The sequence below is a fragment of the Saimiri boliviensis genome, chromosome 1 (genome assembly GCF_048565385.1).
Source record: "Saimiri boliviensis isolate mSaiBol1 chromosome 1, mSaiBol1.pri, whole genome shotgun sequence".
NCBI lineage: Eukaryota > Metazoa > Chordata > Mammalia > Primates > Cebidae > Saimiri > Saimiri boliviensis.
Genome location: NC_133449.1, coordinates 67,865,433 through 67,882,219, shown reverse-complemented (window position 1 = coordinate 67,882,219; position 16,787 = coordinate 67,865,433). Strand labels below are relative to the sequence as shown.

The 16,787-nt window shown below is 45.3% G+C and overlaps 1 protein-coding gene across 5 annotated transcripts in view; it reads right to left on the bottom strand.

Annotated features, from left to right (window-relative positions):
* C1H2orf42 (chromosome 1 C2orf42 homolog) overlaps nucleotides 1-16,787 on the bottom strand; it is a 49,252-nt gene that overhangs the window by 3,985 nt on the left and 28,480 nt on the right. For all 5 annotated transcript variants that reach the window (XM_010333501.2, XM_010333500.2, XM_003922652.3 and 2 more), the window contains 3 exons: nucleotides 12,993-13,100; nucleotides 12,562-12,662; nucleotides 8,251-8,413 (listed from right to left, as the gene is read on the bottom strand). In XM_010333501.2, coding sequence (XP_010331803.1) covers nucleotides 8,251-8,413; nucleotides 12,562-12,662; nucleotides 12,993-13,100 — 372 coding nt within the window. The remainder of the gene's footprint in view (nucleotides 1-8,250; nucleotides 8,414-12,561; nucleotides 12,663-12,992; nucleotides 13,101-16,787) is intronic.

Genomic DNA, 16,787 nt, shown 5'->3' with positions numbered 1-16,787 from the left:
TGTTTAGCATCCACAAAAGAAAAAATTAAGATCCAGCCTTTATGAAAAAAGGCCAAAATAGCTAGGCGCAGTGGCTCATGCCTGTAATCCCAGCACTTTGGGAGGCCGAGGCAGGTGGATAACAAGGTCAAGAGATCGAGACCATCCTGGTCAACATGGTGAAACCCTGTCTCTACTAGAAATACAAAAAAATTACCCAGGTGTGGTGGCATGTGCCTGTGGTCCCAGCTACTCGAGAGGCTGAGGTGGAAGAATTGCTTGAACCCAGAAGGTGGAGGTGGCAGTGAGCCGAGATTGTGCCACTGCACTCCAGCCTGGTAACAGAGCAAGACTCTTGCCTCAAGAAAAAAAAAAGAAAAGAAGCCGGGCGCGGTGGCTCAAGCCTGTAATCCCAGCACTTTGGGAGGCTGAGGCGGGTGAATCACGAGGTCAAGAGATCGAGACCATCCTGGTCAACATGGTGAAACCCCGTCTCTACTAAAAATACAAAAAATTAGCTGTGCATGGTGGTGCGTGCTTGTAATCCCAGCTACTCAGGAGGCTGAGGCAGGAGAATTGCCTGAACCCAGGAGGCGGAGGTTATGGTGAGCCGAGATCACGCCATTGCACTCCAGCTTGGGCACCAAGAGTGAAACTCCGTCTCAAAAAAAAAAGAAAGAAAAGAAAAGAAAAGAAAATAAGGCCAAAATCATAAGGAAAGCCCAGACTGGGAGGAAAATGCAGCTGGATAAGAGTAAAAGGAAGACGAGCAAGAAATGCCAAATTTCGGGGCTGGGCGCAGTGGCTCAAGCCTGTAATCTCAGCACTTTGGGAGGCCGAGGTGGGTGGATCACAAGGTCGAGAGATCGAGACCAACCTGGTCAACATGGTGAAACCCCGTCTCTACTAAACATAAAAAAAATTAGCTGGGCATGGTGGCGCGTGCCTGTAATCCCAGCTACTCAGGAGGCTGAGGCAGGAGAATTGCCTGAACCCAGGAGGTGGAGGTTGCGGTGAGCCGAGATTGCGCCATTGCCCTCCAGCCTGGGCAACAAGAGCGAAACTCCGTCTCAAAAAAAAAAAAAAAAAAAAGCCGGGCGCGGTGGCTCAAGCCTGTAATCCCAGCACTTTGGGAGGCCGAGGCAGGTGGATCACGAGGTCAAGAGATCGAGACCATCCTGGTCAACATGGTGAAACCCCGTCTCTACTAAAAGTGCAAAAAATTAGCTGGGCATGGTGGCCCGTGCCTGTAATCCCAGCTACTCAGGAGGCTGAGGCAGGAGAATTGCCTGAGCCCAGGAGGCGGAGGTTGCGGTGAGCCGAGATCGCGCCATTGCACTCCAGCCTGGGTAAGGAGAGTGAAACTCCGTCTCAAAAAAAAAAAAAAAAAAACCAGGAACACAGCACTTCCCAGTTGTGTGGGCATCTAGGCAATGTGGGAAGCACAGTGGCGGGCATAGAAGGCCACCCCCAGGTACAGCAGTCAGTCGAGCTTACTGGCAGATTCTGCCATCCTGTGTCTTCACAGGCCCATAAACTCCCAGGGGGCACAAAGTCCATCAGGGCCTGGTCTTGATGATACTGCCTAGTTCAACAAGTTTTTCTACCAAAAAGACTTGGTTGCCTGCCATAGTCTGCACAAATATCACACATGTCACCAAAGGTGTGGTGACGTGTGATATTTGCAGACTGTGGTAGGCAACCACTCCAAAAAAAAGAGAAATGCCAAATTTCAAGGAAGCCACAAAGAGTAGAATTAAAATCTACATGGTCAGCTGGGCACAGTCACTCATGCCTGTAATCCTAACACTTTGGGAGGACAAAGGTGGAGGACTGCTTGAGGTCAGGAGTTCAAGACCAGTCTGGGTAACATAGTGAGATCTCCATCTCTATAAAAAAATTTTGCTGGTCGGGCACCAGGGCTCATGCCTGTAATCCCAGCACTTTGGGAGGCTGAGGCGGGTGGATCATGAGGTCAAGAAATCAAGACCATCCTGGCCAACATAGTGAAACCCCATCTCTACTAAAAAAACAATACAAAAATTAGCTGGGTGTGGTGGCACGTGCCTGTAGTACCAGCTACTTGGGAGGCTAAGGCAGGAGAATCAAATCACTTGAACCCAGGAAATGGAGGTTGTGGTGAGCTGAGATTGCACTACTGCATTCCAGCCTGGCAAAAGAGACTTTATCACACACACACACAAAAATTTATTTATTTATTTATTTATTTATTTATTTTTTTGAGACGGAGTTTCACTCGTTACCCAGGCTGGAGTGCAATGGCGCGATTTCAGCTCACCGCAACCTCCGCCTCCTGGGTTCAGGCAATTCTCCTGCCTCAGCCTCCTGAGTAGCTGGGATTACAGGCACGCGCCACCATGCCCAGCTAATTTTTTGCATTTTTAGTAGAGACGGGGTTTCACCATGTTGACCAGGATGGTCTCGATCTCCTGACCTCGTGATCCACCCGCCTCGGCCTCCCAAAGTGCTGGGATTACAGGCATGAGCCACCGCGCCCGGTCCAATTTATTTTTTTACTAAAAAAAATCTATGTGGTTCTAAAATACACTACAAACCCATAACCAAAGAGTGTGGTGCTGGCATACATCTAGACAGATTAAAGGAACAAAACAGAAAGATTAGAAATAGACACAAACAGAACAGGAATGTAGCCTAAGGTAAAGATGGCATTTCTAATTACTAAAAGAAAACCAAATATGTGTTTATTATAATAAATGGTTTGTATCAACCAGATAACCATCTGGAAGAAAATAAAAGGTGGTGGAATGTTATGACTTACATTATGATAAATTCCAGAGAAAGTTTTTTTTTTTTTTTTTTTTTTAAACAAGGTCTCGCTCTGTCACCCAGGCTGGAGCACAGGGTGCTATCATGGCCTCACTGCAGTCTTGACCTCCAGGGCCCAAGCGATCTTCCCAACTCAGCCTCCCAAGTAGCTGGGACCACAGGCATGTACCACCATTCCTGGCTTATTTTGTTTGTTTGTTTGTTTGTTTTTAAAGTAAGCTTATTAAGAAAGGAAAGGAATAAAGAACGGCTACTCCATAGGCAGAAGAGCCCTAGGCTAATTTAAAAAATTATTTAGGAGGCTGAGGCAGGAGAATTGCCTGAGCCCAGGAGGCGGAGGTTGCGGTGAGCCGAGATCGCGCCATTGCACTCCAGCCTGGGTAACAAGGGTGAAACTCCATCTCAAAAAAAAAAAAAAAAAAAAAAAAAATTATTTAATAGAGATAGGGTTTCCCTGTGTTGCTCAGGCTGGTCTCAAGCTTCTGGGTTCAAGCTATCTTCCAACTTCAGCTTCCCAGAGTGCTGGAATTACTGGTGTGAGCCACTGTGCCCTGTCAGATCAAAGTCTTAAACACAGAAAAACTCAGGTTAAAGAGTACTTTTGAAAAATACAAAATTAGGCCAGGTGTGGTGGCTCATGCCTGTAATCCCAGCACTTTGGGAGGCTGAGGTGGGTGGATCACCTAGTCAGGAGTTTGAGACCAGCCTGACCAATATGGTGAAACCCTGTCTCTACTAAAAATACAAACATTAGCTGGATGTGGTGGTGTGCGCCTGTAGGCCCAGCTACTGGGGAAGCTGAGTCAGCAGAATTGCCTGGGAGGCAGAGGTTGCAGTGAGCTGAGATGGCACCACTGCATTCCAGCCTGGGTGATGGAGTGAGACTAGGTCTCAAAAAAGAAAAATACAAAATTAAACACTAAGAGAACTAAACATAAGAATATAATATCACCAGCCAGGTGCAGTGGCTCACACCTGTAATCCCAGCACTTTGGGAGGCTGAGGTGGATGGAACACCTGAGGTCAGGAGTTCTAGACCAACCTGACCAACATGGAGAAACCCTGTCTCTACTAAAAATACAGAATTAGCCAGGCGTATTGGCACATGCCTGTAATCCCAGCTACTCGGGAGGCAGAGAAAGGAGAATCACTTGAACCCAGAAGGCAGAGGTTGTGGTGAGCCGAGATCACACCATTGCATGCCAGCCTGGGCAACAGCAAAACTCTGATTCAAAGAAAGAAAGAAAAAAAATACTTGGCACAAAGTACCATCGCTCATTAAATGCTGCTTTTTACATAGTTGTTATTATTAAATTATTTCAAAATAATTCCAATTAAAGACAGACAAGAGCCTGGGCATGGTGGCTCAAGCCTGTAACCCCAGAACTTTGGGAGGCTGAGGTGGGAGGATCGTGAGATCAGGAGATCGGGACCATCCTGGGCAACAGGGTGAAACCCCATCTCTACTAAAAATACAAAAATTAGCTGGCTGTCGTCATGCGTGCCTGTTATTCCAGCTACTCAGGAGGCTGAGGCAGGAGAATCACTTGAACCTGGGAGGCAGAGGTTTCACTGAGCCAAGTTTGTGCCACTGCACTTCAGCCTGGTGATAGAGTGAGATTCCATCTCAAAAACAAAACAAAACAAAACAAAAACAAGGAAGTTCATCAAATATAAATGACTAATATGAAACTTTCCCCTCATTCATATTGGGAGAATGCAAATTAACAGAGTGAGGTAACATGTTTTGCCTGTCAAATCAACAAAGATTAAAAAAAAAAAAAAACTTTTATAGATGGCTGGCAGGAATAAATTCTATAAATATTTCTTTTTTTCCTTTTTTTTCTAAAAAAGACAGGGTCTCGCTATGTTGTTTAGGCTGGAGTGCAGTAGCTATTCACAGGCGCGATCCCACTACTGATCAGCATGGGAGTTTTGACCTGCTCCGTTTCCGACCTGGGCTGGTTCACCCCTCCTTAGGCAACCTGATGGTCCCCCGCTCCCGGGAGGTCACCATATTGATGCTGAACTTAGTGCAGACACCTGATCGGCCTAGCACACTACAGCCCAGAACTCCTGGGCTCAAGTGATCCTCCCACCTCAGCCTTCTGAATAGCTGGGACTACAGGCATGATGAATCATCATGCCCGGCTTTTTTTTTTTTTTTTGAGACAGGGTCTCATTCTGTCACCCAGGCTGAAGTGCAATAGTGTGATCTCAGCTCAATGTAACTGAGCTCTGACAGGCATGGTGGCTGGGCTCAAGCAATCCTCCGACCTCAGCCTCCCAAGTAGCTGGGACTATAGGCGTGCGACACCACACCTGGCTAATTTTATCAAAAGCCTCAATACATTTGAACCTTCAATTTCCTTTTTGGGAATTTATCCCAAAGAATATCCTAAATAAGTTAGAAAATGATTAAGGATATAAAAGATTTATCTAAAAGAAAGTAATTAAAGCATTGTTTTTGTTTGTTTTTTTGAGATGAAGTCTTGCTCTGTTGTCAGGCTAGAGTGCAGTGGCACAATCCTGGCTCACTGCAAACTGCCTCCTTCCTGGGTTCATGCAATTCTCTTGCCTCATCCTCCTGAATAGCTGGGACTACAGGCATGCACCACCACGCCCAGCTAATTTTTCTATTTCTAGTAGAGACAGGGTTTCACCATGTTGGCCAGAATGGTCTCCATCTCTTTACTTTGTGATCTGGCCCCCCTTGGCCTCCCAAAGTGCTGGGATTACAGGTGCGAACCACCACACCTGGCCGTATTGTTTTAATTAATAGCAAAAGGCTTGGAACAAATAGGAGATTGAATCGAGTATGGCACTCTAATAAATGAATTTTCTGCAGCTGTTAAAACTAATATTGTATAGGCCGGATGTGGTGGCTCACACCCGTAATCCCAGCACTTTGGGAGGCCCAGGCAGGCAGATCACAAGGTCAGGAGTTCAAGACCAGCCTGGCCAACATGGTGAAACCTTGTCTCTACTAAAAAATACAAAAAATTGGCTGGGAGTGGTGACAGGCACCTGCAATCCCAGCTACTTAGGGGGCTGAGGGAGGAGAATCACTTGAACGTAGGAGGTGGAGGTTACAGTGAGCTGAGATTATGCCATTGCACTCCAACCTGGGTGACAAGAGCAAGACTCTGTCTCCAAAAAAAAAAATAATAATAATTATATTGTATTCACAACAGTCAAAATATAGAAGCAGCCAGTTACTATGGCTCACGCCTATAATCCCAGCACTTTGGAAGGCTGAGGTGGGTGGAAACGAGCTCAGGAGTTCAAGACCAGCCTGGATAACATGGCAAAACCCAACCTCTACAAAAATGTATTAATCCAAATTATCTGAGTGTGGTGGCACACACCTGTAGTCCCAGCTTGCTGGGAGGCTAAGGTGGGAGGATCTCTTGAGCCCAGCAGGAATAAGTTGCAGTGAGCCGAGATCACACCAGTGCACTTACAGCCTGGGCAACAGAGCAAGACCTTGTCTCAGAAATGAAAGAAGAGGCCAGGCGCAGTGGCTCACGCCCATAATCCCAGCACTTTGGGAGGCCGAGGCAGGCAGATCACCTGAGGTCAGGGGTTCAAGACCAGCCTGACCAACATGGTGAAACCCTATATCTACTAAAATACAAAACTAGCCGGCCGTGGTGGCACATGCCTGTAATCCCAGCTACTGGGGAGGCTGACGAAGGAGAACTGCTTGAACTTGGGGGACGGAGAGCAGATTGTGCCACTGCACTCCAGCTTGGGCAAGAAGAGCAAAACTCCATCTCAAAAAAGAAGAAGAAGAAGAAAAAAAGGCCAAGCACAGTGGCTCACACCTGTAAACCCGGCACTTTGAGAGGCTGAGGTGGGCGGATCACCTGAGCTCAGGAGTTTGAGACTAGCCTGTCCAAAATGGTAAACCCAGTCTCTACTAAAAATAAAAAAATTGGAGCCGGGCGCGGTGGCTCAAGCCTGTAATCCCAGCACTTTGGGAGGCTGAGGCGGGTGGATCACGAGGTCGAGAGATCAAGACCATCCTGGTCAACATGGTGAAACCCCATCTCTACTAAAAATACAAAAAATTAGCTGGGCATGGTGGCGCGTGCCTGTAATCCCAGCTACTCAGGAGGCTGAGGCAGGAGAATTGCCTGAACCCAGGAGGCGGAGGTTGTGGTGAGCCGAGATTGCGCCATTGCACTCCAGCCTGGGTAACAAGAGTGAAACTCCGTCTCAAAAAAAAAATAAAAAAAAATAAAAAAAAAATAAAAAATAAAAATAAAAAAATTAGCTGGGCATAGTGGTGCACACCTGTAGTCCCAGCTACTCAGGAGGCTGAGACAGAAGACTCACCTGAACCTGAGAGGCAGAGGTTGCAGTGAGCTGAGACTGTGCCATTGCACTCCAGTCTGGGCTACAAGAGCAAAACTTAGTCTTAAAATAAAAGGTAGAAGCACCCAAGTGTCTAGCAACAGATGAATAGATGAAGAAAACGTCATATAGACATACATGGAATGTTTGCTTTTTTTTTTTCTTTTCTGGTTTTCTGGGTAAGCATGGAATTTTTTTCTTTCTTTTTTTCTCTCTTCCCTTTCTTCTCTTTCCTCCTTCTTTTCCATTCATTCTTTCATTTGAGACAGGGTCTCACTCTGTTGCCCAAGCTGGAATACAGTGGCACAATCATAGCTCACCACAGACTTGAATTCCTGAGCCCATGTGATCCTTCTACCTCAGCCTTCTGAATAGCTGGGATTATAGGTGTGCACCACCACACCTGGCTAATTTTTAAAGTTTTTGTAGAAATGGGGCCTTGCTCTGTTGTCCAGGCTGGTCTCAAACTCCTGGGCGCCAGCGAACCTCCTGCCTTGGCTTCCCAAAGTCCTGGAATTACAGGTGTGAGCCACCACTCCGGGCCCATTATTCAGCCTTGCAAAGGAAGGCAGTTTCCACACGTGATATAACATGGATGAACATTCATTCATACAAATGAATACTAAGTGAAATAAACCAGTCACAAAAGGACAAATACTGTTTTATTCAACTCATATGAGGTAGCTATGGAAAGTAGGATGGTGGTTGCCAGGGGCTTGGAGAAGGCAAGACTGGGGAGTTATCACTTTATGCATACAGAGTTTCAGATGAGGAAGATGAAAAAGTTTAGAGATGGATGGTGGTGATAGAGATGGATGGGGTTTCACCATGTTGGCCAGGCTGGTCTCACAACTCCTAACCACAAGCAATCTGCCTGCCTCAGCCTCCCAAAGTGCTAGGATTATAGGCATGAGCCACAGCACCCGGCCTGTAATTTTGTTTTTGAAAACACTGGTTTAAATAACAAAATACTTTATTCCCACGATTGCCTTTACAAGGTGAATGTCTTCTTTGTTTAAGGTCAGGATCCAAAGCCTTGGACAGTGTACTGTACTGTACGCAAGCTGACACTCAAAAGAAGATGCACTGTTGAAGTTCACTTACCAACTTTGAGAAACGTTTTTAGTTCCAAGGGTCGAAGCACTGGTTGTTTCTCTATACGACTGTAGGTTTCTGCAATGCTTTCTACTTCCACCTTAGGGCATTTAAACAGCTCATAAGTCCCATCTCGGTTCTTGATAAAGCTACGGGTGATTTCCAAGGGCATCTGGACACCAAGACAATACCAAAAAAATGTGAGAGAGAAAACTTTCAAAATAGACAAATACCTGGATGAAAACAAACTTATTATTCCTTCTTTCTTGTTAAGTACATTCAAATGAATTACAATTTCCCTGTTTTTCAAGAAAATCCTGTTAATAAATCTGCCTTTTCTCCCTTACATCATTCATGGCTTTGCTCTTTTCTCTATAATCTTTTTTTTTTTTAATTGCATCTTCGGTTTTGGGGTACATGTGAAGAACATGCAAGATTGTTGCATAGGTACACACTTTTCGCTATAATCTTAATTTCCACCCCAACCAAACCATACACAGTTGAAGCTCTAACATCTTCATGGATACGTGACTGCTGCTGGCACAGACCTGCTCTAAAATCAGTTTTATTCCTTCCCCTACTGCTCTGCTAGCAGCATTCTTCTCTTAAATTCCTCTGTTGATAGCACCTACAGTTCTCCTCATATCCTGTATGCTTCACACTGTCCTTGGGACTGAGCCAGGAAGAACTGGAACTGAATGCTGTGGTGACCCAGAGCAAATTACAAACTTCTCAGAGCCTGTTTTCTTCCCTGCAAAATGCAGTTAATGCCAGCGCATGGCTGGGAGGTCAAATGAGGTGATGGAGGTAAGTAATGCCTCACAGTGAGAAGCTCCGTGATCCTTAGCTCTCTTCTGCCACGTGCCTGCACCCTGGGTTGCTTCAGTGGCTCCCTAAATGCCATCCATTCCAGGCCAAAAGCTGCCTGTGTGACATCTGCATTTAAAGGAGTTTCGTAGTGTTTTTAATGCTAACACAGGCCTCTTCTAGGGTTCACATGTATTTTTTTTAAGAATCAAGGTCACCAGGCACAGTGGCTCATGCACAGGTTGTGGTGAGATCATGCCATTGCACTCCAGCCTGGGAAACAGGAGCGAAACTCCATCTCAAAAAAAAAAAAAAAAAAAAAAAAAGACAGGTTTAGTGGCTCACGCCTGTAATCCCAGCACTTTGGGAGGCTGAGGTGGGTGGATCATGAGGTCAGGAGTTCAAGACCAGGCTGACCAACATGGTGAAACCCTGTCTCTACTAAAAATACAAAAATCAGCTGGGTGTGTTGGTGCATGCCTATAATCCGAGCTGCTCAGGAGGCTGAGGCAGGAGAATCACTTGAACCCAGGAGGCAGAGGTTACAGTGAGATGAGATCGTGCCACTGCACTACAGGTTGGGCGACAGAATGAGACTGTCTCAAAAAAAAAAAAAAAAAAAAAGGTCTCACTTGGTTGCCTCTGCTGGAATATAGTGGTGCAATCATGGCTTACTACAGCCTCCAACTCCTAGGCTCAAGTGATCTTCTTGCTTCAGCTTCCTTAGTGGTTGGGACTATAGGCACACACCACCATGCCTGTTTTTTTCTTTTGGATATGGAGTCTAGCTCTGTTGCCCAGGCTGGAGTGCAGTGGCACAATCTTGGCTCACTGCAACCTCTGCCATGTTGGCTAAGCTGGTCTCGAACTCCTGACCTCAGGTGATCCTCCCACCTTGGCCTCCCAAAACGCTAAGTCTTTTTTTTTTTTTGAGACAGAGTTTCACTCTTATTGCCCAGACTGGAGTGCAGTGGCGTGATCTTCACTCACCGCAACCTCCGCCTCCAAGATTCAAGTGATTCTTCTGCCTCAGCCTCCCAAGTAGCTGGGATTACAGGCATGCGCCACCACACCCAGCTAATTTTGTATTTTTTTTTTTTTAATTTTTTTTTTTTTTTTTTTTTGTATTTTTTTTAGTAGAGACGGGGTTTCACCATGTTGACCAGGATGGTCTCGATCTCTTGACCTCGTGATCCACCGGCCTCAGCCTCCCAAAGTGCTGGGATTACAGGCTTGAGCCACCGCGCCCGGCTAATTTTGTATTTTTAGTAGAGATGGGGTTGCTCCATGTTGATCAGGCTGGTCTCGAACTCCCAACCTCAGGTGAACTGCCTGCCTCAGTCTCCCAAAGTGCTGAGATTACAAGCATGAGCCACTGTGCCCAGCTCCCCGCCCTTTTTTTTTTTTTTAAAGAGTAGGGGCCTCAGTGTGTTGCCTAGGCTGGTCTTGAATTCCTGGCCTCAAAACAATCCTTTATCTCACCCTCCTAAATCACTGGTATTATAGCCACCGTGACTGGGTGGCTCACATGTAAATTCTGTAGCTACCAAACAACTTATTATGCCTTGCAATTAAGCTACTCTTAATGTATCAAATCACATTATGCTGAATTTTCTACACAATTCTATTACTATAGGAAGAAAAACTCAAATTTTCAGGATCTGCTTGAAAAACATGTTTTAAAATGTGTAGGCCAGGTACAGTGGCTCATGCCTGTGATCCTTGCAATTTGGGAGGCCAAGGTGGGTGGATCACTTGAGGTCAGGAGTTTGAGACCAGTGTAGCCAACATGGCGAAACCTCATCTCTATTAAAAATACAAAAATTGGGCCAGGCACAGTGGCTCACGCCTGTATTCCCAGCACTTCGGGAGGCTGAGGCGGGCGGATCACAAGGTCAAGAGATCGATACCATCCTGGCCAACATGGTGAAACCCTGTCTCTACTAAAAATACAAAAAAATTTAGCTGGGCGTGGTGGTGCATGCCTATAGTCCCAGCTACTCGGGAGGCTGAGGCAGGAAGTGCTTGAACCTGGGAGGCGGAGGTTGCAGTGAGCCGAGGTCGCGCCACTGCACTCCAGCCTGGTGCCTGGTGACGGAGTGAGACTGTCTCAAAAAAAACAACAAAAAAATTAGCTGGGCATGGTAGTGCATGCCTGGAGTCCCAGTTACTCGGGAGGTTAAGGCATGAGAAATGCTTGAACCTCGGAGGTGGTGGTTACAGTAAACAGAGATCATGCTACTGCACTGCAGCCTGGGCAACAGAGCAGGAGACTCTGTCTCAAAAATAAATAAATAAATAAAATATCTAATGTGGCTGAGTGTGGCAGATTACACCCGTAATCACAGCACTTTGGGAGGCCAAGAGGAGAAGACTGCTTGAACCCAGTAGTTTGAGACCAGCCTGGGCAACGCAGCAGGACCCTCATCTTTAAAAAGTTTCTTTAAATAAATAGGGGTGGGCCCTGTGGCTCATGCTTGTAATCCCAGCACTTTGAGAGGCTGAGGCAGGCAGATTGCTTGAGTCCAGGAATTTGAGACCAGCCTGGGCAACATGGCAAAACCCCATCTCTACAAAAATCAGCTGTGCATGGGGGCATGTGCCTGTAGTCCAAGCTACTCAGGAGGCTGAGGTGGGAGGATCACTTGAGCCCAAGAGGTAGAGGTAGAGTGAGCCGTGACTGCACCACTGCACTCCAGACAGGTAACAGAGTGAGACCCTGTCCCCCCAAAAACAAAATACAACAAAGACAAAAAACGTTTTTTTAAAAAGGGTCATTTCTTGGCCGGGTGCGGTGGCTCATCCCTATAATCCCAGCACTTCAGGAGGCTGAAGCAGGCAGATCATGAGGTCAGGAGTTTGAAACCAGCCTGGCCAACATGGTAAAACTCCATCTCTACTAAAAATATAAAAATTAGCTGGGCATTGTGGCACGCGCCTGTATTCCCAGCTACGTGGAAGGCTGAGGCAAGGGAATTGCTTGAACCCAGGAGGCAGAGGTTGCAGTGAGCCGAGATTGTGCCATTGCACTCCAGTCTGGGTGACAGAGCAAGACTCTGTCTCAAAATAAAATAAAAAGGTTCATTTATCTAATGAGAATAAAGCTGTAGTTTGGGGACGAGGGTTAATTGTGCTAGTGCCACTGACTTCACAAATATTATATCATCTCAAATTATTTACATAGTTTCTAGCTGCCTGCCAGTCAAATCTAAGACTCATCATAGCTATTAGGGGATCATTATTTATAAAAAAAAAAAAAAAAAATTATCTGTTTTCTCATCCTAAAAGCAAAGAAAAAGTATATTCCAATGTAAGAGCCTTTTCTCAAGCCATAGGGAATACACATTAAAATTAGAGTCAGAACTATAAAGCCAGGGATATTTCTGAATAATCTCTTAGCATGAAAAAAAGAAACTTTGGTTTCTGTAACTCAGGAAACTGGTGCCAATATACTCCCTTGCCTCCCTCTCCTCCCTTCACCACTCTCCCACTGTTAGAGAAATAAACTCTCACCTCTGGGGTATCTAAGATTTGTTTAACTTGCAGGATATTAGTGATATGCCAAGTATACTTGGAAAAGGTTCCCAGTGGCAAGGCATCTTTCCGAACAAAAGCTACAATGTGAAAAAGGGACAAAATTAGATTAGCAAAACATAACATTTTCTTTTACTGTATTTGTTACCTAGTTTCTAATGCAGTACTATTATTTCCTTATCGATTCTCAGCACTTTAAAAAAGAAATTCTAGAGGCGAATACCTAATAGGGTTTGGCAGAAATGTGACAAATGAGTTGATGTAAATAAATCATATGCTCATCATTGAAGGCTTTGTGCTCCAGGCATGTGAGCAGAAGTCCTAACTCTGAAAATTCCACACAGATCTTTTCCAAACATAATTCTCTCTGTTCAAGACATCTGTCACTATACCAAAGGGAAATCCTGTACCTGTAGTGGAGTTGGGGAGCCGTTTTTTTGCACTTCCTATAGATATTCTCTGTTGCAGGGCATCAAAAAAGGACTGAGGAATGTGGAACACCAGTGGTTCTGGTTTGCCTATGGGAAACAAGAAGAAACAACTCATTTAAAGAAACTCAGTGGACTTTCTGATGTATAGGGAGACGTGAAAGAAAAGGAATCAAGGGACAGTAATAACTTAAAATACCACTGAGCTTTCTTCATATGGAGGCAAAAAGGTGGCTTTGATTTACCTTTCTGGGCCAAGAGCTGTCACTAGTCCTACTCTTGATCCCTTGCAATCATAAAAAACACATTGTAGCCTGGGCAACAAAGGGAGACCTGGTGTCTGCAAAAAAATTTTTTTTTAATTAACTAGGCGTGTTGGCATGCATCTGTTGTCCCAACTGCTTGGGAGGCTGAAGTGGGAGAATCAACTGAGTTGAGGAGTTTGAGGCTACAGTAAGCCATAATCATGCCACTACACTGGTCCAGCCTGGGCAACACTGTGAGACCCTTTCTCAAAAAGGAAAAAAAAGAAAAGAAAGGCTGGATGGGTGGCTCACACCTGTAGTCCCAGCCAACGTGGGTGGATTACCTGAGGTCAGGAGTTTGAGACCAGCTTGGCCAACATGGTGAAACCCCATCTCTACTAAAAATACAAACAAACAAACAAACAAAAATTAGCTGGGCCTGGTGGCATGTGCCCATAATCCCAGCTATTCGGGAGGCTGAGGCCAGAGAATTGCTTGAGCCCAGGAGGCTGAGGTTGCAGTGAGCTGAGCTCACACCATTGAACTCCAGCCTGAGCAACAGAGTGAAACTCCGTTGGAAAAAAAGAAGAAAAAATGAAAAAAAATACCAACACAGTAGATCCTCATCATCCACCAAATACAAGGTTTCAAATCCCCAATTTTATAAAGACCAACATAGCACAGACTTTCCCCCTTACAGGGTATGTGAGGTAAGATGAGATGAGAACAATGAGGCCGAGGTGGGTTGCCTCCACTTGATCCCATCTTGTTGACTATCCCCAGGCTCCTGCTATTTGCATTCATGTCTAAGCAAACTAACTACATGCTCTCTCACCAGATGGTCAACACCGTGAATGCTGAGGAACTATAAGTTAGGATACTGCTTACCCAGCTGTCTTTCTCCCTGATTATGACCTTAAGGCAGTTAAAATACTTGAAATTACTTAGCAAACCTCATAAAGAAATTTGCAAGACATTAGGTCAACAAAAAGAGACTTAAGGGGAGGGGGTCAAGTGAGTTCAGTCTTCCTTAAAAATTCTGTCCAGACTAGGCATGGTGGCTCACACCTGTAATCCCAGCACTGTAGTAGGCCTAGGTGGGTGGATCACTTGAGGTCAGGAGTTCGACACCAGCCTGGCCAATATAGTGAAACCTCATCTCTCCTAAAAATACAAATATTAGCCAGGAGTAGTGACACATGCCTGTAATCCCAGCTACTCAGGAAGCTGAAACACGAGAATTTCTTGAGCCTGGGAGGTGGAGGTTGCAGTGAGCCGAGATTGTGTCCCTGCACTGCAGCCTGTGTGACAGAGCAAGACTGTCTCAAAAAGGTAAGAAAAAAAGAATTAACTTCAAGAAGCCTTCATAAAAGACACATATTTCTAGTCCAGGAGAGAGCTGATGGAAAGTGAGACAAAGGTGGTAGTAATGGAGATGGTGAGACAAAATAGAGGGTGGTACAGGAATCAGATGGAAGAGGATCACAGTGTAGAGCTTATAGTATTATCAATATTCTGTTTTCTGGGCTGGGTGCGGTGGCTTATGGCTGTAATCCCAGAATTTTGGGAGGCAAAGGCAGGTGAATCACCTGAAGTCAGGAGTTCAAGACCAGCCTGGCCAACATGGCAAAATCCCATCTCTACTAATATCACAAAAAAATTGGCCGGGCGTGGTGACAGGTGCCTGTAATCCCAGCTACTCAGGAGGCTGAAGCAAGAGAATTGCTTGAATCCAGGAGGTGGAGGTTGCAGTGAGCCGAGATCACACAACTATACTCCAGCCTGGGTGACAAGAGCGGAACTCCAGTTCAAAACAAAACAAAACATTCTATTTTCTGCTTGGGAGATAAGTTAATAGGTATTATATTATTTCAAATAATAAATCTATAAAATTTTAAAAGAAAAAGAAACCATAGTCTTTTTCATTATAACCCTCCTTAGCTTATTTTGTTATTTTTCCAAAAAGTAATTTCTGGGTTGGGTGTGGCTCATGCCTATAATCCCAGCACCTTGGGAGGCCGAGGCAGGTGGATCACGAAGTCAAGCATTTGAGACCACCTGGCCAACATGGTGAAAACCCATCTCTACTAAAAACACAAAAATTAGCCAGGCTTGGTGGCAGGCGCCTGTAGTCCCAGCTATTTGGGAGGCTGAGGCAGGAGAATCACTTGAACCCAGGAGGCGGAGGTGCAGTGAGCCGAGATCACACCACTGCACTCCAGCCTGGGTGACAAGAGTGAAACTGCATTTCAAAACAAAACAAAACAAAAATTCTATTTTCTGCTTATTCACCATATTGGCCAGGCTGGTGAGTTAACAGGCATTATATTATTTCAAACAATAAACATATACAATGTTAAAAGAAAAAAAACCCATAGGCTTTTTACTTTTTCTTTCTTTCTTTTTTTTTTTTTTTTTTTTGGAGGAGTCTTACCCTGTTTTCATGCTGGAGTGCAATGGCACAATCTTGGCTTGCTGCAACCTCCACCTCCCGGGTTTAAGCCATTCTCCTGCTTCTACTCCCTAGCAGCTGGGATTACAGGCACCCACCACCATGCCCAGCTAATTTTTGTATTCTTAGTAGAGACGGGTTTCACCATGTTGGCCAGGCTGGTTTTGAACTGATCTCAGGTGATCTGCCCGCCTCGGCCTCCCAAAGTGCTGGGATTACAGGCGTGAGCCACTGCGCCCAGCCTAGAAGCCATAGATAGGCTTTTTCATTACAACCCTCCTTAGCTTATTTTGTTATTTTTGCAAAAAGTAATTTCTGGGCCAGGTGCAGTGGATCATACCTGTAATCCCAGCACTTTAGGAGGCTGAGGCGGGCAGATCACAAGGTCAGGCATTCGAGACCAGCCTGACCAACATGGTGAAACCTTGTCTCTACTAAAATTACAAAAATTAGATGGGTGTGGTGGCACATGCCTATAATCCCAGCTACCAGAGAGGCTGAGGCAAGAGAATCGCTTGAACCTGGGAGGCGGACGTTGCGGTGAGCCAATCATTGCGCCACTGCACTCCAGCCTGGGCAATAAGAGTGAAACTCCATCTCAACAACAAAAAAGAAAAGAAAAAAATAAAGAACTGTCAAGTGGGGCAGTGGGTTTGTACGTGTAGTGGCAGGGACTGGAAATAGGAAGAAACCAGTCCACATAGATAGAGTGCAAAACTAGAAATATAAAACTCAAATATTTTGGCTTAGCATGAGGAAGACCTTCCTCATAACTATCACTGTGTAACAGTGTTATGAGCTGCCTGAAAGAGCAGCGAGCTCCTCATCACTGGACAAAGCCTGGAAAACTATTATGCAGAAGCAAGGATGCCTTTTTTTTTTTTTTTTTTTTTTTTTAAGACAGGGTCTCGCTCTGCTGCCCAGGCTGGGGTGCAGTGGCAGGATCATGGCTCACTGCAGCTTTGACCTTCCAGGCTCAAGTGATCTTCCTGACTCTGCCTCTCCAGTAGCTTGAACTACAACATATGCCACCATACCTGGCTAATTTCTTTTTTTTTTTTTTTAGACAGGGTCTCATTC